This window comes from Narcine bancroftii, chromosome 2 (genome assembly GCF_036971445.1).
Source record: "Narcine bancroftii isolate sNarBan1 chromosome 2, sNarBan1.hap1, whole genome shotgun sequence".
Lineage (NCBI taxonomy): Eukaryota > Metazoa > Chordata > Chondrichthyes > Torpediniformes > Narcinidae > Narcine > Narcine bancroftii.
The window spans coordinates 217681020-217708098 of record NC_091470.1 but is presented as its reverse complement, the minus strand read 5'-3'; the positions used below and the strand labels follow the sequence as shown (position 1 = coordinate 217708098).

The window sequence follows — 27079 nt, the reverse complement described above, 5'->3', positions numbered from 1 at the left end:
CCCCCAAAATAAAGGGTGAAGAATTAATTAACAATGTTGTAAATAAAATAGAAAAAACCCCACTTACAAAAAAAAGGATAAAACTTAACAAAAAAAATTACTAACAACAAAAAAAATATCAATACTAAAATAATACCCTTAAACATATATTTAAATCAAACATAATTCATGTATTTAACAAATGAAATCCACTTTAAAACTAAATTCATATATTAAAATCATATATCAACCACATATCTGTTATACAAAAAATCATAATTAATAATACATAAATACAGAATTTCCATTAATACCAAGTTTCCTTTATAATTCATCGAGAGAACAAAAACATCCCTTAGAAAAACAATCAGATAAACTTTTTATTCCCTTCCCCTCCCCTTATATAAAAAAAAGAAAAAAAAGTTCAAACTCTTATAAAATTCTCCATATTTTTCATTTATAACATCTTCAAAATTCTCTATCAAAATTAACTTAATTTTATTAAACTCTTCTTCCTCAATGTATTTGTACTTAATTTTCTTCTTCTTCTTAACCTTTCCCCTCATCTTCCTCTTCATCTAATTCAACATCCTCAATTTTTGACTTATTATCTTCTGTGACATCATCCTCTTAAAAAAGAAGGAAAAAAGAGAAAAAAAGGAGAGAAAAAACCTCCTAATTCCCTCTCAATCACAATCAAAACAAAAAGAGTTTAAAAAAAAAATTATTTATTTTAAAAAAATAATTTTAAAAAAACCTTCACTTCTTAACCCAAAAATTAAAAAGAAAAAAAAAACAGGTCGGAGGTCACAACTACCTCCTCCTGTTTAAACCGCCCAAAGCGGTAACTCCCCCAAAATATTGGGTGTGAGATAACTCACAGGTAGCTGATGACTTCTGGAAACTAGTGCCCACCCAATTCCCTCTCCCAACTCCCATTTCATTAAACTATCATCATTATTTAAACTATTTAAACTCTTTTCAAAAAAAGGATAAAAGATTTATTTTTTTTAAATCAACGTTACCACTTCGATCACCATTGCTTCCATTTCTTTTAAAAATCTGGATACCACCTTACATCTCTACTCTCTTTGGAGACCTTGAAGGACTACATCATTCCTGAAACTGCATGATTGGTAGAGACTAAGCAAAGTCCATAACCTCTTTAGGATTGTCAAAGAATTTTGGCTAATTTCCATCCTAAAAAATCTTCAGTACCGCAGGATACCTGAATGTTGCCCTATGTCTTTTTTTCCACAACCGTTCTTTCACAGAATTAAATTCGCGTCGTAATAGCATAGTATTAAATCTCCATCTTGAAGCTTTCTGAACATCTTGTGAACTCAAATATTCTAATAATAATAATGAATGATCCGAAACCAATCTAGCCTTATACTCCACAGATGTAACCCTATCTTGCAAATGTACTGATATTAAAAAATAATCAATTCTAGAAAAAGAATTATATCGCGAGGAATAAAAAGAAAAATCTTTCTCTGTAGGATTAACTCTTCGCCAAATATCAATTAAATTCAAATCTGCCATCATATTAATCACTTGGATTGCCATCTTCGACTTCTTAATTACTCTTGAGTACTTATCCAATAAAGGCTTCAACACCACATTCAAATCTCCCCCAACATCACATTAGAGTTCGATTGTCCAAGTAATAAAGACATATCCACAACAAAAGCTGTATCCTCAACATTAGGAGCATAAACATCAAGCAAAGTCAATGCCCTCATTAAAGATTGTACAATTTAATTTTAATAATCTTCCACCATTTTTCTCTTCACTCTGTAACTAAAATGGTAGATTCTTATGTACCAAAATTGCCACACCTTTTGCCTTAGAATTAAACGAAGAATAAAAAACGTGCCCAACCCATTTACGTTTGAGTTTCAAATGTTCCTTATCTATTAAATGAGTTTCCTTTGCCATTGCGACCACCGTTTCTTCCATTTCTTCCAGAAATCAAATTCCCTTCTTGCAGCTCTGCCCTCTTTGGAGACCGTGGAGGACTACGTCATTCCTGGAATTGCGTAATTGGTAAAGACAGCAAAATCCCATAGCTTCTTTAGGATTATCAAAGAACTTTGGTTGATATCCATCCTGAAAAATCTTCAGTACCGCAGGGTATCTAAATGCTTCCTTATATCCTTTTTTCCACAATAATTCTTTCACAGAATTAAATTCACGTCGTTGAAACATAATTTTCTGACTCAAATCCAGATAGAAGAAAACACGATTACTCTGAACCATCAAAGCAGATTTGTTTTGCTGTGCATTTCTAATAGCCATACGTAAAATAGTCTCTCTATCACAGTAATTTAAACAGCGAACCAGAACAGGTCTTGGATTCTGTCCTGAAAAAGGTCTCCTTCTCAAAGCTCTGTGAGCCCGTTCCAATATTAAACCTTCAGAAAACTTATCTTGTCCCAACACTTGTGGAATCCATTCAGTGAAAAATTTTCTTGGATCTGGCCCTTCTATGCCTTCTGGCAAGCCGACAATTTTCACATTATTCCGTCTGGATTGGTTCTCCAAATAATCAACCTTTTTTGCTAAATTTTTATTCTGAATCTGTAACGTTTCAATTGTTTTATTCAAATCTTGCAATTGATCTTGTACATCAGTTAATCCTTGATCACACATCTCAAGTCTTTCAATAGTTTCAACTTTAAAAGCTCCATAATCAGCCATCTGTTGAGTATTGACATCCACCAATGCATTAATCTTAGAAGTAAGATTATTCATAGAATCACCTAAATGCATCATTGAAGAAAATATCTTATGTTCAAGACTCTTGAAAAGTATATCAACATCAGTAGATCCAGACATGGTGGGATTCTGCTGTTCTTGTGGAATCAGAGGACCTTCTATCCCTTCTTTTAATTTAGTAGCTTTTCTTGCAGTTTGACTCCGTGTAAGAGCCCCTGCCACAGACCCCCCAGAAGTATCAGGAGGCTGATGATCAGGATTATCTTTGATCCAAACCTCCTTTAAAAGCTTTGTTACGTCAGTATCTGGAAGAGCTGATATAACTGGTGGTTTAGCAGTCAAATAACAACACTTTAACTCTCCAACTGGTGGCGCCCCAGCTAATTCAGCAAAGTCTCAGTAGATGTTGTTTGAAATACTGGCATCCGGCCAGCCCTTTGTTCTAAAGGCAGCTGAAAACGACTTTCAGAAAGACTTACGGAATCAGAACGGAGCTCCAAGGCCGAATTCTTCGCTTGTTTTCCTGGATCCATTTCACGCTGAGTTGTGGCTTTTTGTAAACAAGCAGGCTCAGATAATTTCGGAAAATATAATTTTTTAACAATCTGCTGATGTTTCCTTTTACTTTTTTTTTAACAAATGTACCATTAGGTATTAATTCAACATCTCATACTATTTATAAACTTTTTTAAAAAGTTTTAACGGGCACTTAAAGACAAAACAATAAGTTAGAGTCAGGAGAGGACTGGAAGGCACGTCTGTTCCTTACGCCATCTTGCCACGCCCCCCTTTATGGTTCATGTAAGAGGAGAGGACTAGCTGTCTAATGTTTCACTTGGAATAAGAGAAACAAAAAGGAACTCTGTGGTGAGATGAAAGAAAGAGGTTATCTTGAGAATCCTGAAGGGGTAAGTTTCTCTGAAAACCAACAAGAACTTTCCTAAGCAGTAACCATTTATCTTTTAAGCACCAAAGCCTGGTGAACTTTATAAATGTTAAATTCTGTGCACAGTATAAGAAATGCCTGCAACCAGTGAACTTTGAGGAATGAGAAGTGAGATTGGACTGTGAACCAAAGAACCTTTCTGAACTTACACACACATTACATACATGTGTGCTTAGAATTAGAAGAGAGGTTAAGTTAGGTTAGTTAAGTTAAGTTAAAATGTGATTCTATTTTCATGTTTAAAGATAACTCAAAGCAACTTTTGTTTAAGTAACCATTTGTCTTGGTGAATATCTATTGCTGCTGGGTTTTGGGGTCATCTGGGCTCGTAACACAGGGGTTTTACTGTATAGATTTCTTTGAGCTCCTCACTCACTCTTGACCTGTTCTCCACTGTTGTTAGAAAGGTTACAGTATCATTTTCTGTGATGACAAACATATTTGTTTCATTTATTTTCCAATTCCTTGTTGGCTCCAAGCAGATGTGAAACAGATGGTTTATATTGTAGGGGAAAGAGATGTGAGGGATGAACCTTGTAAAGAAGGATATGGACTGTGCTAATGTGGTAACAGGGAACTGAAGTCATGGTGAAGAGTAGAACCATTGAATGCAGAAATGATGGCTCCCATGTTCGACAATTTGTTGTCATAGCTGAAGGGTGATAGTAGGGATGAGCTCCCACTGCTACTCTTCATGGCATGCATCTCAACCAGCCCCTGACAACTGAGTCTAACTCCTGGCCTTCACGTGACAGGAGAAGGGGCAAAGGCAGGCCACTGGCGCCTTGAAGCAAGTTGCTCCGGGAGATGGGACTCGTTATCAATGGATGGTAACTCACCAAGGAGAGAGAAAACTCCTATTTCAAACCTCTGCTGCCTTGTGGCTATACTTGCTCACGTAAAAGGCTTTGGGAGTAAACCTTGAGGAAAAATCAGAGTCGGAGTCTCGAAGGCGACTGACTGCTGTTATCAGCACCGGCTCCGCAACTCCTGCGATATTGCTGATACCAAACTGAATCAACTGTTGTTATTCCTTTGGACCTGTCATTAGTATGGAGAGGGGGGGGTGGGTCCCCAATGTATGGGCAACATATCAGCTCTGCCCTGGCTTGTGCCCTAGAGAGGCCACTCCAGCTACTACTAAAGGCGCAGTACCCATGGTCGACCCCGACTGACAGAGGCCACAAAAATTGCTGTTAATAGGAAATTGGATTTTTTGTGAAGTAAGTTACAATTATAACATGCACCATTGTTGTAAATAGAAACTTAGATCGATTGTTAACTAAGTTAAACTTAAAGCATCCTATTCATTAATCCATCTTTACCTTGCCAGAAACTAGATCTTTGTAACTCCCGTTTGGTCATCAAAACAGTCAAACTAAGTTAATTAAGTTTCTGTAATTGTGTCCATTGAGAGTATAAAACCTGTACCAAAATCATACTCAGGTGATCACTTTTGACTGGTCTCCTGATGTGCATCAGTTTTAATAAATCACTCTTTGTTTTGAGCATCAACTCTGCAAGGTTTTTCTAATTTGCTCCTATAATTTACAAATGTCTTAAATCCTGACCTTTTTGGGTCCTGATAGAACCAATATCAATTTCAAACTGCCTCTTAACTATGTGACAGTCAGAAAGGTAACATTCTGTGAAGAAATACTTGCACAGCAGGCATCGTGTGTGTTGTTGCTCTCTAGATGCAATGGAGATGGGGAAGGCTATTGACGGAAAGGACTGAAATCATGCATTCTTGAGAGTTCTGTGAATAAGGTCATGACAGGAGAAAGTCCTGTATGCCAGGACTGGCAAGGAAAGTGATCAGGTGCACAGAAGAGGAGCCAACGCCATCTCTACCAGGAAAGAATCTTCCCTGTCTATGGAGCAAAGATTTTTTAAAAAGTACAGCGAGATAATAAATAATAGTGGGTTATTCACTGTGGATGGAAGAGCAGGTCCCATTGACCAAGCTAGAGAAGAGCAGTCTCTCTGTGGCTGGAAGAACAGAGGCCAAAAGAAAGGGGGAGCACAAATCATGTCACAATTTGCACAATACGAGTGACCCGGGTTCGTTTCTGGCACTGTCGGTAAGGAATTAATATGTTCTCCCCACCCCCCCCCCCACTCCTGGGTCTGTGTGGGTTTCTTCTGGGTCCACTGGTTTCCTCCCATGTTCCAAACATGTACAGGGTTAGTAGGTTAATTGGTCACATGAGTGCAGAAGAAATGCTGTATTTCTAAAGTAACATTAAATTAATTAAATTCCAGATGTGAGACCTGCTGAAACCTGCCAGAGATACATGTTAACAAGAGAGTCAGCGCAATAAGCCCATCAGACAGACACCCATTTTCCCACAACCATTCCATGGGCTTCATTACCATGGAGTGACAAGTCAACCTAGTCCATGTTAAATGTTGGAATTATATTGTCCTCTAGCATCTCCTCGGGCGTGTGTTCCAGATATCAATCATCCTAGGTGAACCGAGACGACTTCAATTCGCCTTTAGATCCATACTTACTGAAGACTTGTGCCCTCTGCTTTTAAATACTTCTGCTAAAGAGGAATGTCTGACACTACTTACCTTAACTCGTCCCCTCAATTTTATTTACCTCAATCATGTCTCCCCTAACCCTTATCCATTCCAAAGAAATCAAACTCTTTTCCCATTTATCTGAAATGCTCCACTCCAGACAACAGCCTGGTGAATTGCCTATGCGCGCGCACACACACGCACACACGCACACACACACACACACACACACACACACACACACACACACGCACACACGCACACACACACACACCCCCCCCCCCCCCAGCTAAATGCATCCAGTTGTGGTTCAACCAATGTTGTAGCAAAGCATTATTGTTACTATTGTCCCAGTTGATGAAAGTAAGTATATTATAATAGATAAAACCCCACATGAAAGTCTGCAGATGCTGTGATTGTATAAATACTTCTGCAGCATCCGGAGGAGATAAAGGTATATAACCAATGTTTCGAGCCTGAACCCTTCTTCAAGAAATTATTTAAAAGCAGACAGGTGCCTGGATAAAAAGGCTGAGGGCGGAGTGAAGAAGAGGCAGGGAGAGGAGCAGAGGCAAGAGGCCATAATTGGACATGGATAGGAAAGGAGAAGAAATTGATCAGGGGAGGGAGTGGCTCTGTGAATGTAGATCTAGATGAAAGAAGACAGAGGTAAAGGAAAAGAGAGGCAGAGTTAGAGGAAAGGAGACGGTGGAGGCAGACATGGGGGGGATTGGCAAGGGGGCGCAAAAGGAAAGATGTTAATGTCATCTGGTTGGACAGTGCCCAGGGGGAATTTGAGGTGTTGTTCCTTAAATTTCCAAGTGGTCTCAGTGTGACAATGCCTGAGACCATGGACAGACATGTTGGCATGGGAGATTCCTGTTATTGAAACAGACAGTGCAAAGGTGCTCAATGAAACCCTCTCCCAGTCTGTGCCAGTCTCTGATGGAGGGCACAGCAGGAGCACCGGGGGCAGTAAATTCACAAGATGTGACTTCATTTGGAAGAACTGCCAGGGGCCCTAAATGTTGGTGAAGGAGAAAGCGTGGGCATAAGTGTAGCATTCTGCGGTCATATGGGTAGGTACCAAGGGGGTGATTGGTCAGAAAGGAAGAGCGTACAAGGAAGTCACAGAGGGAGTAGTCTCTGTGGTAGGCGGAGAGGGGAGGGGAGGAGAGGAAAAGATGTGCCTGGTGGAGGGATCATGTTGTATGTGGTGTAAATGATGGAAGATGGTGGGGTGGAAGGTGAGGACGGGAGGGGAATCCTGTCCTTGTGGCGGAGGGGGCCAGAGCAGATGTGTGGATAATGGAGTATACTATTATCCCTTCTTAACCACCTTTTCATCCTGTGTTGTTTTTTTTTTCCAAGGATTTTTAGCATGCACACTAAGGTTCTCTGTTTCTTCCTACCACCATTTAAAAAAATTTATTTATAGCACAGTAGAAGCTGATTCCAGCCATGTATGTTTTGGTGGGTGGGAGGAAACTTGAGCACCCAGGGAAAACACACACAGACACGGGGAGAATGTATAAACTGCCTACAGTGTTGGATTTGAACCCGGTCGCTGGCGTTGCAATAGTGTCATGCTAACCACTACACTAAACGTGCCTAAATGTATCCATGCCTCCAGATGTATCCAACCACTGTACATTAATCAAAAGTATGCTTCTGGGTCATGGTTGCTTGGCTGCAGCCTCGGTCGTGAGCTCTCCTCCAATTTTCCTTTGCTGGCAAGGTCCGTTATTTTCTGTCTCCTCTCATTATTTCTCCCCCAACCCCAACCACCAAGGCAGTCCTGATGAATGAAGAATGGGGAGAAATTAGTGGAAGTAAAGGAGGATGATGAGCGTGATGAAGAAAATTGTGCCTCTAGCAATGAAGCACCAGTTTCTAGATTGGAACCACGAGGGACAGCTAACATGTGTTGTACAGGGAGCGATTCCAGGTACCAATGGACTAATGAAGTCAGATGAATTCAGATTTGGTACCTGAATGGACTTGGGAGAGTTGGTTTGGGAGGGAGGGGAAAGTACATGCATCTGCATTACTCTGGGGCCCCTACATCATAGGAAGAGAAATAGGCTTTTCAGCCCAAGGAGAATGCCTCCCCATTTAACCGTGAGCAGATCCATTTTCCCACTCAACCCCACTGTCCGGCCTTCTCCCCACAACCTTTGATGCCCTGCTAATCAAGAACCTATCAATCTCTGCCTTAAATGCATCACAACCACCTGTGGCCACAAATACCACAGATTCACCAACCTCTGGATAAAGAAATTCCTATTCTTCTCTGTTCTAAGCAGACACCTTTCAGTCCTTTCAAATGTTTCAATGAGATCTCCCTTCTTTCTCCTAAATTCCAATGAGTACAGGCCAAGTGCCTTCAAATGCCCTCATTTGATAACCCTTTCATTCCTGGAATCGTCCTTGTGAACTAAGATGATGGTTAGTTTATAATCTGCAACGTGGCACACATCAAGGACGCCCATTAAGCTCTTTATTATTTGAACCATTGGCAATTGCATTTCGTGAGTGCGAGGACATTTTGGGGAAATGGCAGAAAGGGATTGAACATAAGGTTACTCTTTCTGTAGATGATCTCTGTAGATGATCTCTTATTTTATATTTCGAATCCAATTATCTCCTTTCCCCATAATTATACAATGGCTTTCACAATTTAGTCAATTCTTGGAATATGCATTAAAGTGAACTTCTTCCATTGAATTTTTCTGCAGTCGTGCAGTGATTTTCCCTTTTAAATTTGTTAAAAATCAGTTTACCTACCTTGGTACTACAATTACAAATAAGCATCTTTTTAAGGAGAATTATCTTGCTATGTTTAAATAAGTGAAACATTCCCTGTCCCAATGGTCACCTTTGTCTACAACTCGAGTTGGCCATATAAATTCTATTAAAATAAATATTTTGCCTACATTTTTATCTTTTTCAATCTGTTTGATCCTAATTCATTTTTTTTACTTACTTGACTCGGCCATATTGTCATACATATGGAAGCGTAAGCATCCTCACATTAATAAAGTTTTCCTTCAAAGATGGAGGAATGACTCTACCTAACTTTAGATTCGACTGTTCTGTGCAGTCAATATACAAAGTCTTACGTTTAGGTCCTTCTTTCATAATCATTCTGACTGCTCATTTTGGCTATAAATGGAGCTGAAATTCCACCCCCCCCCCCACCCCCTCAAATCTTTCTAATTCAGCATTTCTTGGCTCTTCTCTTCTATTTACAACTAAATCAATCAATGATCCCATTTAAATATTCTGAGAATTTGGGCACAATTTAGCAAACATTTCACATTTCCTAATTTTTCTCTCAAATTCTATTGTATCCAATCACTTTTAAAAATTTTATTTGACCATCTTAATTTATTAATTTGTCTACAATCTTCATAATCTTCCTAACTCTTTTCCCAATTAACCTTATATCTCGATAATTTACCATGTTTATTCAATAAATCCTGTAAAGACTTCAATGAAACCTTTGAATTAGTTAAGTATATCAAAATATCATCTGCAAATAGACAAATTTTATATTCATTTTCCTTCACTCTATTTCCCCTAATACCTAAAGCTTGTCGAACCGCCTGAGCTAAAGGTTCAATCACTAAAGTAAATAAAACAGGTGAAAGAGGGCAACCTTGTCTTGTAGAATGAGATAAATTAAAGGATTTTGAAATCTGACCATTCATTAACACCTTGCTTGCTGTAGGTCCCGCAAAAAAGCCTTAACCCAACCTCTTAAAAAAAAAATGGGCCAAAATTAAATTTTTCCAATACTCTAAACAAAATTTCCATTCAACACGATCCAAATCTCAGTTTTTTAGATATTTTCAAGTCTGGCATTTTCTTGAATCAAAAGTTTTTAATTTTTCAAGAGAGTCCAAATCAAATTTTGTAGATTTTTGTTTTTAGTTTAATGCCTTCTTGTAAAGATCAATAAAATATTTTAAAAAGAAAAAAATATGACAGTTAGATTTTGAAGTGTTCAAGGCTAGGCTGATGTCTCTCTGGCACATTATCTGTCCATCCAGGTGGAGGTCCAGTTATGTGCTTTTTCAGGGAAGGGACTTGTTTCTGTGCTGTGATGTTCTCTGGCTCTATCGTTTGATGGAAGTATCACCTGACACTTCTCAAGGTGGTGATTGTCCATTACACAACAGTTCAGATATGAATACAGGAGTAAAGATGTCAGCAGCTTCTTTGTTTACAGAGAGTTCTGCAGATGAACTGATTGCCCTCTGCATGTATAAGCACTGCATGTGAGCAAATGCCTTAACTCACTTTATGTCACATAGACACAGGACATTGCTGATACTGGAATCTAGAGGAATTTAGCAGGTCAAGCAGCATCATTAGGAAAGAAAGAATGGTCAATGTTTCAGGCCCAACCTCTTATTCAAGACTGGGTGATGAAATGTTCACACTCACATACTTGTAGGATTATGTAGCTATGTTTTCATACTCTGGTGGTAAATGGAGGTGAAATATGAAGAGGTTGGCATCTTGTGTTGGGAATCAACAAATGTGCCAAGTGTTTGTTAGAATCTCCTTTCAATGAAGGATTCCCAATCCGCATGGCTGGATTCCATCTCCATCCTGCACAGTGGCTATGAAAGGAACCAAACCTTAAGGTTACCTTTGGAATCATCTCGATTCTAACCCAATCCGCTTGGCTGGATTCCATCTCCATCCTTCAGAGTGGCTGTGGAAGGAACCAAACCTTGAGGTTACCTTTGGAATCATCTTGATTATATTTTGACATTCACGCCATCAGGCATCTGAGTTCCTAGCTGGTTTTTCTCAATCTTTGTTTGGACAAGTTAGTGAAGTTTGATAAGTTTATTTATCCTAAAATGCCTAGGATAATGAAAAAGGTTCTTCTACAGACAGCATTACACACATCTCTCTAAAAGGCATAATTTACAGAGTATAGAAAAGGAAGATCAATTAGCACCAAGCAAGGGCAGTGTGAGAGCACTGTTGTGAGGTTCATTGAGGAACCTGATGGCTGCAGGGAAGAAACTCTTTAAGCTTGTTGATGTATGCTTTCATACTCATAAGACCTCCCCAATGGGAAGAGGAGAATGAGAGTGTGTCTGGGGTGTCATGGGCCTTTGCTTATATTGGCCACTTTCCCAAGCAGTAGGAAAGCAAGTATGTTTTTGATGGACAGCTGCTGAAATTGTTGAGTAACAGAGGTGATGGGGGTGGGGATGCATGCTGCACTATCTTTACCTTCTTGGAAAGTAGAGACATTTCTTGACTGTTGCGGCAATGTCCTTGTGTCAGGTCAATAGAGATATTTATTCCTCAGAACTGGAAGCTAGCACTCTTTCAACTTCAGCACCAGTAATGTGGACAGAGGTGAGGACTCTCCTCACCTACCTGAAGTCAATGATCATCTTCTTCGGCATATTGATGTGAGAGAGGCTGTTATGCAACTAGAATCCCCTCCCTGTATTCTGTCTCATTGTTAATGCACACAATATAGTACACATGCTATATTGCATGTTGTTAAAGAAAAGCTGTGGGAGATCCCCAAGAGACCAGGCATGACTAAATGAGTGAGAAATACTGAGCTAATGTTACAGATGGATGACTGGCATTCAACACAGGCAGAAAACAAAGAGCGAGTCCCCCAAAGATGGCAAGTTCAGTACTGGATGGCTGCAACTTACCTGGATGAAACATGTGTTATTCTTCTCACTTTTATTCTGGGCTACTACTTTTTGTCTGCATTTGCTCCATAACCTTCTCAACCTTTCCTATTTGTAATAACTGTACAATTGTCTTTTGAACCTCAATTTTTCATGTTCGTGTTCAAGTTTATTCTCATCTGATTGTACAACCCGACAAAACTGTGTTCTCCGGGCAAACACACATACAGACGTTAGACACAGAGAGACATATACACATACAGACAAACGATACATAAGCAGGGCATTTCTACATGCACAAAATAAATAAATAATTTTTAATAAATAGCACAGTCTCAGAGGGTTTTGTATGAGCAGTTCATTCATTGTTACTACAGTTTCCTATGGCAGCTCAGAAGCAGACTACTATCTGAGTAAAAAAGATTGCCCTTCAGATTCCTCACCTTAAACCTATGCTCGCTAGTTCATGAATTGGCTTCTCTGGTGGAAAAAGAATTTGAGCACTCATTTTTTCCACGCTCTTCATGAGTTTAGATACCTACATTTATAAATTGAGGGGCAATATTGTTTTTGTCCTGAGATTTGTCTTGGCTTCTGTTTTCATTGGGCACTGCTTTCTTGTCTCTTTTTTACTTTGCCCATTCTAACTGCTAAGTTGTGTACTTTTTCATCACACTCCTTTCTCATTTGGCTAATAGCACTGTGGTCAAGCAGGAAGGAATTAGTTGCTCAAACAACACTGCATTGTCAATCTCCATAAATCCTCCTGCCTTCCACATCAATTTTCAGACTCTGATTCTGTCCAAAAGACCCCATTCTGAGACAAAAGACCCTGCATTGTGCTTTCTATCATTTTATTTCTGGTGATTGGGGAACATTTATTCTTTCTTATTTTTCTTCAGGTAAGGAATCCCTGGTACCTTTTTTAATCTTCAGTAAAATGTTAGGGGTCTTAATGTACCCCATTCCCTACAATCCCTCCCTTCCCACCTAACATTCAGCCGTACGCCAACTTGGCAAAAAAAAGCCATCAGATAATATGTCATTGGTGAGAGCAAATTATCCTTTAATTCATGAAGTCTCCAGATCAATCCAGAATCAGAATTTATTGACATAATCATGTGTCTCGAAATTTATTGTTATGCAACAGCATTACAGATGTAAAATTGGTATAAATTACATTTAAGAAATAAATTAGTACTGAGGAAGAGAAAAGTGAGTGGTGTCTGTGGATCATTGTCCAGTCAGAAATCTGACGGTAGAGGGGAAGAAGCTGGTTTTGGACCATTCTGTATTAGTGTTCGGACTCCTGAACCTCTTTGCTGATGGTAGCAGTGTGAAGAGGGCATGGCCTGGGTGATGAAGGTCCTTGAGGATAGAGGCTGCTTTTTCAAGACACTACCTCTTGTAGATATCCCCGAAGGAGTGAAGATTAATGTCCACGATGGCGATGGCCAAGTTCACAACTTTCTGTAGTGAGATGGCATCTTGTATGGATGAGAATTAATTTCTGCCTTTGGATACATAAACATATATTCTCTTCTTGTTTCAGAGTTTTCCAAAGCGATTTTGGTATAACAAAGAAAGACAGATTTTTGAAATTGTTGACAATGCTGAGAAAAATCTTTTGGAGCAGCTGAAAGGTTTGGTGCAAGCTTACACATCTAGTGACCCCTTCTACAATGTGACGATTAAGGCAGCGAAGCAGAGTCCTACAAGTAAACAAAATAGCACTGCTCAGGAACAGAAATTTGATGACAAATTTACTGTAGAGGTTTGTAGATGATTCATCATATAATTATTGCTTTTGAGTATAATCTGTTGAAACAAAAATCATTGTAAATGTCACACATTCAGAAGAAAGTCATTTATAATTTCTTTCAATAGTGATCTGAATTTAACCCTCACTCAATATACTTGAAATTTCAGCTTTAGGTGTTGTGTGGCCTGTCACTTCTTTCCAATTCGTCATAAAAAGGAAATGGCATGTTAGTTTAATTTAGACATGCAGTACGTTAAAAGGCCTTTCCAGCCCATGAGCCCATGCCACCCATTTACACCCAATTAACCTACAAATCCCATATGTTTTAGAAGGGTGGGAGGCAACTGGAGGAAACCCACATGGACACAGGGAGAACGTTCAAACTCCTTACATGCAACGCCGGATTAGAATCCATGGCGCTGTGCTAACTGTGTCGCTCAGTTGTGTTAAATTATAATAAAACTTTTGAGTAGACGATATTTAAGAACATTGTGATGACCAGCAATGAGGGTAAGCCCAAACAGGAAGAGCAGCTGGAAGAAAATGTTACCTCTGGTTCACTGCAGGAGAGAGCTGTTATGGAGTCCAGAGGACCCCAAACACCAGCAGCAATAGATATGCACCACAACACAGGGTTACTTAAACAAAAGTAGTTTTTAATTATAATTAAACAAGAAAACAGAATTAAATTTTAGCTTATTACTTAACCTACTTACTTAGCCTACCTAACCCATTTAATTCCCCCTCTAATACTAAGCGCAGGTGTGTGTCATGTATATTTAAGATTAGAAAAGTTCTTTGGATCACAGTCCAATCTCGCTAGTGGCAGGCATTTCTTGTACTGTGCACAGAAGTTAGCATTTACAACGTTCACCAATCTTTGATGCTTAACAGGCAAATAGTTACCACTCAGGAGGGTTCTTGCTGGTTTTCAGAGAGAGAGAGATTCCTTTTCCAGGACATCTGCAACTGATTTCTTCTCAATCAGTCATGCTGATGAAACTTTCCCCCTTCAGGGTTCTCCAGATGATCCTCTTTCTTTCAGGTCATCTTTCAGACCACCAGTCCTCTCCTTTGACCAGGCAGCTTTCCAAAGTTTGCCAGCTTGACCGTCTGGAACTGATTTCTGTGACTCTTTCTCTCTCACTCCCTCCCTCTCTCAGAGCAAAACTGTTCTGTCTCTGCCTGCAAAAATCACGTGCTGTCCTTGGCAAGCTGTATGTTGATACTTTTGCAAAAAGCACTCTGCAAAAGTCCTGCAAATATTCTGAGTGTTAAAATGTGTTTGTGTGCAAGCTGCTCTAGCAATTCCTCCCAAACCACCTCAAAATACTCTGTCACAGAGCAATATCTTGTATGCCACCACAAACACTCATTGCGCAGAGTGATTATACCAGTCACTCTTTCTTTACTACCATCTCCTTCAGGAACATCATAAAGAATGGGGTGCAATTTGGCAGGAGAGATGTTGCTAGCCTTGTCTTTAGAGAATGTTGCTGTTCTGGAGAGAGAATCTGTCCTGGAACATCAAGAGGAGAATCTACAATTTAGGTTAAGACACCATAGAGGTGGATTACACTTTTGGAACTAACCTGTAGGCAATTTGCTGGACGAATTCAGCAGGCTGAGCACCGTCTGTGAGTGAAAAAAGAATGGTCGCTCTTTCAGCCTCGAGATGATCGTCTTAATGAAGGGCTTGGTCTAAAATGTTAAACATTTTCCTCCCACTGATGCTGCTCGGCCCACTAAGTTCCTCTAGAAGCTTGTTGTTCGGTTCAAGTTCCACCATCCTCTGCGTCTCTCCTTTGTATGCTGTTGGCTGGAGGAAATTTATAAATCAAATTTACAGAGATATACAAAACCCTTGATGCAGAGAGTATGTTTGAGTTAAGAAGTGAGTACTTCAAACTTTATTAAGGAAGACTATTTTGCCAGAATCTAAGCAATTAGATATACAATAAAGATCTGGTTGGGCTAACAGTTGGTGGAGGAGGTCCCAGAATAGCAATGACATTAAAGTGGATAAATTGCTATAAACACACCAATCAGTTTCACCTCATTAATGGGGAAAATTCAAGATTTAATAATCAGGAAACTTAAATAGGTGTCATGTGGATAAGACCATAAGATATAGGAGCTATTGGGCACGTTGAGTCTGACTGCCATTCCATCTTGAGCTGATCCATTCTTCCTCTCAGCCCCACTCTCCTGGCTTCTCCTCATAATCTTTGACTCCTTGACTATTCAGATACCTATCAATCTCTGCCTTATACACCCAACAACCTGGCCTTCACAGCCACCCATGGCAGCAAATTCCAGAGGTTCACCACTCTCTGTTAGAAGAAATTCCTCTGCATCTCTGTTTTAAATGAGTGCACTTCTGTTTTTTTTTAATTTATTTTTAAGAAAGCAAGAAACTATAAATAATTTTAAAAGAGGGAAAAAAAAACCCAAAACCACTGATTAGGTCAGCACTAACTCCCTTGTTTAACGAGAAGTGGCCCTCGCCACTAGTGGCACGAAGCCTCAGAAAAGAAATCCACCCCCCGCCCCCAAACAGTGTATCATAGTTAAACTTTAGTCAATCAGGTATGGTATGCTTCTTCAAGGTCTCGATTAGCTTGATCTTCATCAATTTCAACTTGAACTTCAGTCTGTAGCCCCCCAGATGAAATCTCTTCCCTCTTCCTTTCTTGATCTCCTTCTTTTTGAAATACAGATGAAGAACCATCATTTTGCTTGATGTTGGATAGTGAATTAGCAAACTCCAGAGCTTCAAATTCATTAGAAAAAAAATTGGGATTGCGATTGTCCATAAAAAAAACTTTAAGGACTGCTGGGTAACAAAATGCAAATTTATAACCCTTGTTCCACAAAACAGATTTAGCTGGATTGAATTCTTTCCTTCTTTTGACAATTTCATTACTCAGATCTGCGTAGAAAAATACTCTATTATTCTGAATTACCAAAGAGCCTTGTTGTTCCTTTGCCCTTTAGACTGCCATTTTTAAAATCATTTTTCTGTCTTGATAACATAAACATTTCATCAAGACAGAGCGTGGCGGTTGCCCTGGATACGTTTTTTTCCTTAGAGCTGAATGTGCCCTGTCAAGCTCCAAACCATTTGGAAAATTCTCTGATTTTTTTCAAAAGTGGATACCTGAAATATTGAGATTAGAGAATTTTGATGATTGCCTTCAAAATCTTCAGGCAGTCCAACAATTTTCACATTCTCCCTTCTGCTTTGATTCTCCAGTTTATCAACTTTTTGCAATAAATTCTTTTTCACAACTTCCTAGGCTGTAAAATAATCTTCAATTTTGTTAATTGTATCTTTACATTGTTTCACATTCATAGGACAATCATGAAAATCTTCAATTTTTTGAACTTTTGTTTTAATTTTATTCACAGATTTATTACATTTTGTCACATCTGTTTTTATTGCAGTTATTTCTTCTTTATTCACTTCCAATTGATTTGTAATGTCAGCTTTAACCTCAGCAAATTTGGCATCCATTTTTTTACTAATTAAATACATTTTTTCAAAGATTTTTTCAAAAACCTGTCGGTCAAGAGGAGTTGGGGTAGCATAATATGCACCCACTTTATCTTGGACATCTTGATCACCTGCATCGATCATCTTCTGTTTCTTCTTGAGATTGCTGCACAAAGCTTTCTTCCTCTCCCTCCAATTCTTCTTTCTCTTCCTCTGTGGAGGTTGTCAGAGGCTGAAAATCCGATCGGGCTTTTTGTTTAGCCCGCGTATATCCAGCCACCGCTGTTGATGTCGGGTCCTCTGTTCCCTCAACAGCGCGCATGTGTGCTGGCTCTGGAGCCGACTCAACAAGTTTTTTGTGTGCTCCAGCGCTACCCTCCCTAGTTCACCGAGAGGGCAGAACTGGAGTCTGAATTTGAACCCGCGAAGTCTACGTTGCCCTGGGCTGGAGAGGAACTAAAATTGGTGGCTGTCTTCAAGGTGGATCTTCTAACAAAGTTACTTCAGTTGTAGTCGGTTTTTTTGAAGTTTGAGATTTAGCTTTTCTCGTAGCCATTTTCTTACACCTCTTAGAAGCTGAGTTATAAACAATTAAAGTTAAGAAAATTTTTAAAAATTCGGGTATTAATTCATTCTGTCAGGAGAGGCATTTTCCACATCATCCTCCTACGGCATTATGCCACACCTCCCAAATGGGTGCCCTTCAATCCTGAAGTTAAGCCCTCTTGTCCTAGACTCCCCACCTTTGGAATTAACAAGGGAAAGCCAACATCATTTTAACAAAGGCAAATCATACCAAGCTTCATGGAGTTTTTTTTTGTTTTGGACAATGAGGAAGTTGATGCAATGTGCTTGAGCTGTCAAGAGTTATCATTTAACAAGCTTGAATAGAAGCAGGTATGAAATTGGTTGGGTAACAGGAAGTGGGGAGTAGCAGTGAAAGGTTTATTCCCTCGATTAGATGAATGTATCTGCCTCGGGCCATATTTAATTGTGAGAAATGCAGTGTTACATTCAAAGGGCACAAATAATAAGTGATAATGAGTTAAAGGTGAATAGTTTGTATAAAATAGCAAGGCAAGTATAGAAAATTGTTTAAAGTTCAAATTTATTATCTGATAACACAAATACAACCCAACAGAACAGCATTCTGTAGTTCTTGGTGAAAAGCAGGCAAACATGCAAGTATTTATATATGCATATGTAAAAATAAATAAATGTTTTTCATAAATAGTAGAATTTTGGAGGGTTCGTATGAGCAGTTCATTTAATTGTTCATCAGTCTCACTGCCTGTGGGAAGAAGAAGTTTCTCAGCCTGGTGGCACTGGCTCTGATATTCCTGTATCTCTTTCCCGACAGGAGCAGCTGGAAGATACTGTCTGCAGGGTGATAGGGGTCCTCAACGATTTTGTGCACCCTCTGCAGACAACAATCCTGGTAGATCGTGCCAATGGGGTGAGGGAGGGAGACCCCAGTGATCATCTCTGCTGCTCTCACAGTCATTTGGATTAACCTCTGAACCAATTCTCTACAGCAAACATACCAAACGGTGATGCAGCTGGCCAGGATGCTCTTGAATGAACTATAGAAAGATGACATAATGGTGGCTGGGAGTCTTGGCCACCTAAGTCTTCCCAGGGAGTGCATTCGCTGTTACTCCTTTTAAATTGTGGCGTCGAATAGATTCCGGAATGTAACTTTCTGAGGTCACGCGATCATCATTTATTGGGTCATCAGGCAAATTCAGACTTGGAAAATCTTGGATTCCTCTTCTGCAAGGGCTCTAAATTTGTGAAAAAATTAACCACTGATTTCACACAAAGCATTGGTTAAAGCATTAAATTCAAAAGCGAGGACTGCTTTTAATGGTGATATTGTTTATGAAATTATAATCAAATAGTGTAAGTCTTTGATTTGTCAGAGTGATGTTCCACTGGTCAGAGACTGTAATTTTACTTAAAAATTGCTAAATCTATAGACCGGAGATTTGTGCAGAGTTCCACTGCATATTTCTTCAGTTTTCTCTGGATTTTAATTAAATCTGATCTTTCATTTAAATGTAACTCGTTATTTAGAGGAATTATAATGTGATTAACAGAAAAAAACTAATGAAAATTCGCATTATGTTTATCAATTATAGTGCCTGGATCGGGAGCAAGGTGTTTCATGGATAAGAAGTGAAAGACTCCCAGCCTTCCTGAAGAGTGACTGTTATTTTGAGTACAGGTAAATACTGAAACGATACGTTTTCCTTATATTGACTTTTTCCCCTCCTAGTGCATGTTTATTATTTCATGCACAAAGATGCAGTGTTAGAGGATGAAGTAATAATACTGAAGAATTGCTGCAGCATTTCATCAAAACTCTCCCAATGCCTATAAGAGCATTGCCATCTATTCTATTCCCACTCTCTTCCCTCATAGCCCAGAAAATGATCATCTTGCAAATGCCCATTCACCTTGAAAAGGAAGGGTTTGCAGGAAAAGACTAAGACAAGCCTTGATGGACCAAATTGCCTCCTTCCATGTCTCAGTCTTTCCATTAATTTGTGAAATCTAGCCATTATTATATTTCATTTTCTAAATTTGTTTTCTATTTGGTTTCCTATCACTCTACTTTCTTACCACTGTGACATGGACTACTTCTTCACTTAAATATAACACCAACATTCTTTCTTTGGCTTGGCTTCGCGGATGAAGATTTATGGAGGGGGTAAAAGTCCACGTCAGCTGCAGGCTCGTTTGTGGCTGACAAGTCCGATGCGGGACAGGCAGACACGGTTGCAGCGGCTGCAGGGGAAAATTGGTTGGTTGGGGTTGGGTCTTTCCTCCTTTGTCTATTGTCAGTGAGGTGGGCTCTGCGGTCTTCTTCAAAGGAGGTTGCTGCCCGCCAAATTGTGAGGCGCCAAGATGCACGGTTTGAGGCGATATCAGCCCACTGGCGGTGGTCAATGTGGCAGGCACCAAGAGATTTCTTTAGGCAGTCCTTGTACCTTTTCTTTGGTGCACCTCTGTCACGGTGGCCAGTGGAGAGCTCGCCTTATAACACGATCTTGGGAAGGCGATGGTCCTCCATTCTGGAGACGTGACCCACCCAGTGCAGCTGGATCTTCAGCAGCGTGGACTCGATGCTGTCGACCTCTGCCATCTCGAGTACTTCGACATTAGGGATGAAACATTACTTCTGCTCCAAATCCCTAGTTGTGCCTCTGCTATTTCTTTCTATAGTTATCTTAGGAAAAAAATCGAAAGCAACCTGTCAGAAATGTAATGTTCCATTGAGAGTTTGATGAAAGTAATCTTTCAGGCTCAAGTATTAGCGTTTCCATTTTTATTCCTGGTATGTTCTCAAGCTTGTGCTTATTGACAAACAAGATCAGGGATTTGAAGACATCTCTGTTTTCCCTCAAGTCCCACTTCTGAAGAGAGTCAGATTCAATAGAAAGAAGATGGCCAAAAAGAGATTGATGGTGCCAACTCCACTCCAGGTGTTAGAACATATCACCCACATACACCCACCAGCTTAGATCTGATGCTATTTATTGTCATGCAATAAAACGGAATTGTAATATTTCACACATTGTCTTTAGATTACCAGAAGGCAGACAAAGATTTAGCATTAGCATTGCCCAGCTCCCCTTCTGCAGTCAGAGAAAGAGAAGCAAAAGAGAGACCCTCAAAGTCACCAAGATTTACCTCCAGCACTCCCACAGCCTCTGCAGCCACACAAGACTCCAGCCCAGTTCAAACCATCACAACCCGAGCCCTGATCCAATCCTCTGATGTGAGGAAGAGGCCTTCAGCGCCAAGATCCTTCAGGAGCTCTCCTTGCTCTCAGCACCCTCTCGAATCACATTTCTGATGTCTGGTTCTCACAAACTGGAGATTAGAAGCCTGGGTGGGTTCCTTGTTTGTGTGCATCCTTCACAGCTGGCCTACTGGTGCTCTCTGTTCCTGCACAGGGGCAAGTGGATCAAATGTGGCAAAGCCTTCAAAGATTCTGAAACCTAAAGCCCATCCTAATGCACTGACACTGTTGGAGGTGACTATTTCCCTGGCACATGCATTGTGTGCATGTTAAATAAGGAGAGGAAGTCTGAGCATGTTCTGTGTGACATTCATGATCCTTTTCTGAAAGGTTCCAAATGGAAAACTATGCAATCACTAGTGATCATCTTCACCTATGGTGGATAAATGATTGCCACTAAATGGGACCCAATGACTATGATTGAGATCTTTGATGAATGGTCAGAATCACCTTCCTTTGTAAACTTCCCTGGAGAGTTTGCTCTTGATTTTCACCATCCTGTCAACTTCCTTCAGGAGATCTATTAAGAGCTTCCTGGGTGGCTGCAACACAGCTGCTGTAGAGGATTGGATTTGAGGGCAATCCAAAGGACCGTAAGAGTGGCAGAGAGGATCATTGGGGCTCTTCCTCCGCCCACCCCTCTACCCAACGTGATCTACTGGGATTGTTGTTCGAAGAGGGCTCGCAAAATCATTGAGGACCCCTACCTCCCCACACACAGCATCTTCCAGCTACTCCCGTTGGGAGAGAGATACAGGAGTATCAGTGCCGGAACGACAAGGATAAGAAACAGCTTCTTCCCGTGGGCAGTGAGACTGCTGAATGATGATTTTCTCATACAAACCCTCTGAAAACCTACTAACTATTTAACAATATTTATTTATTTTTACATATGTTTTTCCGTACTGCACATGTATCATTTGTCTGTGTGTGTTTATCTGTCTGGATGTCTGCTTTTGTGCAAGGACACTAGAGGATGCTGCTTTATCAGTTCGCACTTGTACAATCGGATGATAATGAACTTGAGCTTGAATTCCCATTGATTTCTTATTTACAAAAGCTCCTTAATGTTGTATGCAAGGTGGTCATTCCAACTTGCATCTGCAGTTTTTCCCTATTGCCATTTTGGCAAAAGACCGTATTGTGAGAAGTCAAATGAGCACCAGTTCATATTCTTTATCTGAATAAGTGTCCACTGATGACACTTTAACCAAATTTTTCCATTACCTTGCCCAAAGTCATAGGTAGGACCTATGAAGCAGTAATTGGCATGGTTTTGTTACTTTTTCAGACCAGCAACATTTGTTGGTAATTTTCCACCCTTTCAAGTGCAAATGTGTGTTGTAACCTTCCAAGAACAGCTTGGCGGAAGGTACAGATGGTTCTGAAGCACACGTCTTCAGTATCACAGCGGAGATGGTGGGGTCTATTTCTCTCTTGTCACCTTTAGGGGATGACAATTGGGTACGCTCCATGTGCATAAAAGCTCATTTTTGTGATAATTGTGATCATTAGATAAATACAAATAATCAATAATTTGACTGCTCTTGGTGGTGCTGCCGGAACTGCAATGGCAGCACTGCTTCTGATGCAGACCCACAAAGAGTGGGGAGTGGAGACACAAATACTGCCCAGTCCAACTACCAATGGCTCCATGCAGCCTTTAAATGGCCTGTGAAAGGAGATCACAGTGGTTTATTTTAAAATCCTGCTACTGCGAGGTCTTGTCCCAAGATGGTGCCGTCTTTATTATGCAGCAGCCTTGAGGGGTTACAAACCCATGGAAAGCAGAGGACTGACCAGAAAATGGGGAGAACACCTCCCATCCAAATGAACACCTCCCATTTGAGAAGGAGAAGCAGAGATGACCTTAAGGGATGGAGACCAGTGAGGGGCTCTGAGCCTGAAGAACACACAGGCAGTTGGTGACTCGAGGTGAGGAACCCTCACAGGCTGCGGGCTGCTGGCTACTGTGGTCAAAGGACTCGCCCCAGACTGGCTGAAGGGATACTAGGTATCGGAAGCAGGATGCGATAGGATGCCAAAGATGCTGAATTCTTGCTGATTGTGTCATAGGTTTGGACTTGGAGCGTGGGTTGCTGTTGGTTTGGACTGAAGTCTGTGTGACTGCAGAAGCAATGAGAGTGCTGGAGATAAATCCACGAACATTTAGTGACTCTGAAAGGGACTTTCTTTTGCTTCTCTTTCTCTGACTGTAAGGGGCACTGGGCAATTTCTGTGGATGGTGTATCTTTGCTTGCCTTAGACTAAATGAAATTTCATGTAATATTACACCAGTTTTATTAATGACAATAAAAGAATCTTGAGAAATATTTTCAGGTAAAGCCTTGCCTTTTGCCTTATTACTGTAAAACCTTCTTCACCGAGGTTATGGATGGCCATCTCCTTCGATTACAAGTGACCCACACTACATGGAGGGGTTTCATTCCTAGATACACAAAAAGTAATCTGTGCATGCATCAAGGAATGAGAGTTGAAAAAATAAATGCAGACAAAATTTGTTGTACCTTTCATATTTTATTTTTATTTATTAATTTTCTCTCCACATAAATTTTGTGAGAGTGAATTTTATTCTGTATCTTGGATCCTTGTCAGTGATTTGTTAGTTCCCTGAAGGAAAATTTCTGCACCCTGATCAACCATAATGTCGCTTGTACTCAATTGGCCATGTTTTAAAATGATTTACCGTCCTTATTTTATTTGCCATCCTTTCTTACCCAGCATTTCCACTGGTTCATTCAACTTTAACTCGTCATTGCCCAATTATTTATTTCTGTTCTCTGCAAATTCCATCCCTCCTCCCCAACATCTCCTGCGCTGATGATCTGAAATGCTGTATCTGAAATGGAGAGAGAAGTTTTGGAGGAATAACTAATCTTAAACAGATGTTGGACAATTTCCATGATGAAGCGTGGTGTAGCAGTTAGTGGCACACCATTACAGCCTGTGATCGGGACCAGGGTTCGAATCCCACTGCTGTCTGTAAGGAGTTTGTACGTTCTCCCCGTGTCGGCAAAGGTTTTTCCCGGGGGCTCCGGTTTCCTCCCATTGTTCAAAAGTGGCGGGTTGTTTGTGTAATTGGGCAGCATGGGCTTATGGGCCAAAATGACCTGTTACCGTGCAGTATGTATACATTTTAAAAATATATAAATTCAAGTATAGTTTGGACAATTATGGACAAAAAAACTTTGTGCGAAGAAACGTAAATGGTCTTGTCAAAGAACCACTGCAGAAATGGCAGGCTGGAAGTCCTCTTTCTGTGTTACGAGTCAGAGCCAGAAGCAAACATTATTTTGGTAGTTAATAACACCATCGTGTTTTTCTCCAATTGGATCAGAAAGTTGAAACAGTTTCAAACTTTTGTCACTCATTCAGAATATGAGTTGATGCAGAGCAACTGATCATGCAATGCTATTTGTTCTTATTAGCTCCATTACAAATCTGAGTTGTTTCATGTTCTCTGTGTGATTAATGTGATTGGATTAACTTTCATAGGTTATTCATACTTGTGTTGTAAAGGATGAAGTTGCATATCTGTAACCTGAAATATTTTCCCTGTTATCTAATGCAGACTTGCCAAGCTGTTGTCTCAGTTGGATTGCAACACTGGCCCTGGGATACCACAATTGGATCAATCGCATATCCCATGGCATTTTGAAACAGAGGGGATACCTGCACCTATAATTGAAAACAAGGATGACGATGCCATGAAAAAATTGTATATTTGCCTTGGAGAGGTAAAGATCAAAGTGAGGTGACACCAGTGTGCAAAGAGGCATTTTTCTCTTCCTCCATTGCTCATTGATGCCACAACTGGAATTCTTCACCATTACGAATAGAAAAGTATGAGGGAAGCTAAATTAGTGACTAAAAGCCAACAAATCAACTGGACCTAATAGCAGTGGTTTTCAAACTTTTTCTTTCCACTTACATACCACTTTAAGTAATCCCTATGCCATGGGTTGTCTGTGATTAGTGAGGGATTGCTTAAGGTGGGATGTGAGTGGGAAGGGAAGGCTGAGAATCACTGCTCTAGACCCAATTGTTACTGAAATACTTTGCTTGAAAAAAATTGTTATTGGCCCATTTCCTTTAGAAATAAAACCGTGCACATAACGAGTCAATTAGGTATGACTAAAGCAGTGGTTTGCAAACTTTTTCTTTCCACTCACATACCACCTTAAGCGGGGGCGTGGCAAGATGGCGTAGGGAACAGACGTGCCTTCAAGACCTCTCCTGACTCTGATTTATTGTTTTGTCTTTAAGTGCCCGTTAAAGTTCTTTTAAAAGTTTATAAATAATAAGAGGTGCTGGATCAGTGCCTAGTGGTTTATATGCAAAAAAAAAAGGTAAAAGAAAACATCAACAGACTGTTAAAAAAACTACATTTTCCGAAATTGTCTGGGTCTGCTTGTTTACAAGAAGCCAGGACTCAGCGTAGAATGGATCCAGAAGAAGACGTACAGAATTCGGCATTGAAACTCCGTTTTATACCGGTAAGGCTCTCTGAAGGTCGCATTCAGCAGCTTTCAGAACAAAGGGCTGGCCGGGTGCCAGTATTTCATACAACGGCCACTGTGAGTGCTGTTACTGAGACTTTGACAGTTGAATCAGCTGGGGCGCCACCAGCTGGAGAGTTAAAGAGCTGTCATTCGACTGCACTGCAAAATGCATCTTCAATTACAACGGTTTTTCCAGACATCGATTCAGTGAAGATGATTAAAGAGATTTGGCTTAAAGATAATCCTGATCTTCAGTCTCCTAGCATTGCTGGGGGGACTTTGAGAGGAATTTTTATACAAAGAAAAACTGCTAAAAAAGATACTAAATTAAGGGAAGAGACAGAAGGAACAGCAAGACCCCATTATGCCTGAATCTACTTCTGTTGAAGTGTTTGTTAAGGATCTTGAAGATAAGATGTATTCTCTATTGAGTCACTTAGCTAATTTTGTGAACCTGTTTATTTCCAAGATTAATGCGATGGTGGAAGTCATTAATGGAGCTTTTAAGCTTGAAACCATTGAAAGATTTGAAATGTGTGATCAAGGTTTAGTCGATGCACAGGATCAACTGCAAGATGAAAATAGAATAATTGAAACATTGCAGATCCAAAATAAAAATTTAGCAAAAAAGGTTGATTATTTGGAGAATCAATCTAGACGGAACAACTTGAAGATTGTTGGTTTGTCAGAAGGCATAGAAGGACCAGATCCAAGAAAATTTTTTACTGAATGGATTCCACGAGTGTTAGGACAGGATAAATTCCCTGAAGGTTTAATACTGGAACATGCTCATAGAGTTTTAAGAAGAAAATCTTTTTCAGGACATAATCCAAGACCTGTTCTGATCCGTTGTTTAAACTATTGTGACAGAGAGACAATTTTACGTACGGCTATTAGAAATGCCCAGCAAAATAGATCTCCTTTGCTGGTTCAGAATAATCCTGTTTTCTTCTATCAAGATTTGAGTCAAGAAATTATGTTTCAATGACGCGAATTTAATTCTGTGAAAGAACGGTTGTGGAAAAAAAGACATAAGGGAACATTCATAAGGGAACATGCTTCCATTTCTTTTAAAAAACTGGATCCCACTTTACATCTCTACTCTCTTTGGAGACCTTGAAGGACTACATCGTTCCTGAAACTGCATGATTGGTAGAGACTGAGCAAAGTCCATAACCTCTTTAGGATTGTCAAAGAACTTTGGCTAATTTCCATCCTAAAAAATCTTCAGTACTGCAGAATACCTAAATGTTCCCTTATGTCTTTTTTTCCACAACCGTTCTTTCACAGAATTAAATTCGCGTCGTTGAAACATAATTTCTTGACTCAAATCTTGATAGAAGAAAACAGGATTATTCTGAACCATCAAAGGAGATCTATTTTGCTGGGCATTTCTAATAGCCGTATGTAAAATTGTCTCTCTGTCACAATAGTTTAAACAACGGATCAAAACAGATCTTGGATTCTGTCCTGAAAAAGATTTTCTTCTTAAAACTCTATAAGCACGTTCCAGTATTAAACCTTCAGGGAATTTATCCTGTCCTAACACTCGTGGAATCCATTCAGTAAAAAATTTTCTTGGATCTGGTCCTTCTATGCCTTCTGGCAAACCAACAATTTTCACGTTGTTCTGT

General features: G+C 39.9%; 1 protein-coding gene across 5 annotated transcripts in view; it reads left to right on the top strand.

Moving 5' to 3' along the window:
• The window catches only part of LOC138755078 (regulator of G-protein signaling 22-like), a 207447-nt gene that overhangs the window by 22521 nt on the left and 157847 nt on the right, over positions 1-27079 (top strand). For 4 of the 5 annotated variants that reach the window (XM_069920294.1, XM_069920297.1, XM_069920295.1 and 1 more), the window contains 3 exons: positions 13409-13630; positions 19256-19341; positions 24515-24680. In XM_069920294.1, the coding sequence (XP_069776395.1) occupies positions 13409-13630; positions 19256-19341; positions 24515-24680 (474 nt within the window). The remainder of the gene's footprint in view (positions 1-13408; positions 13631-19255; positions 19342-24514; positions 24681-27079) is intronic. The other variant, XM_069920296.1, reaches the window with a different exon arrangement.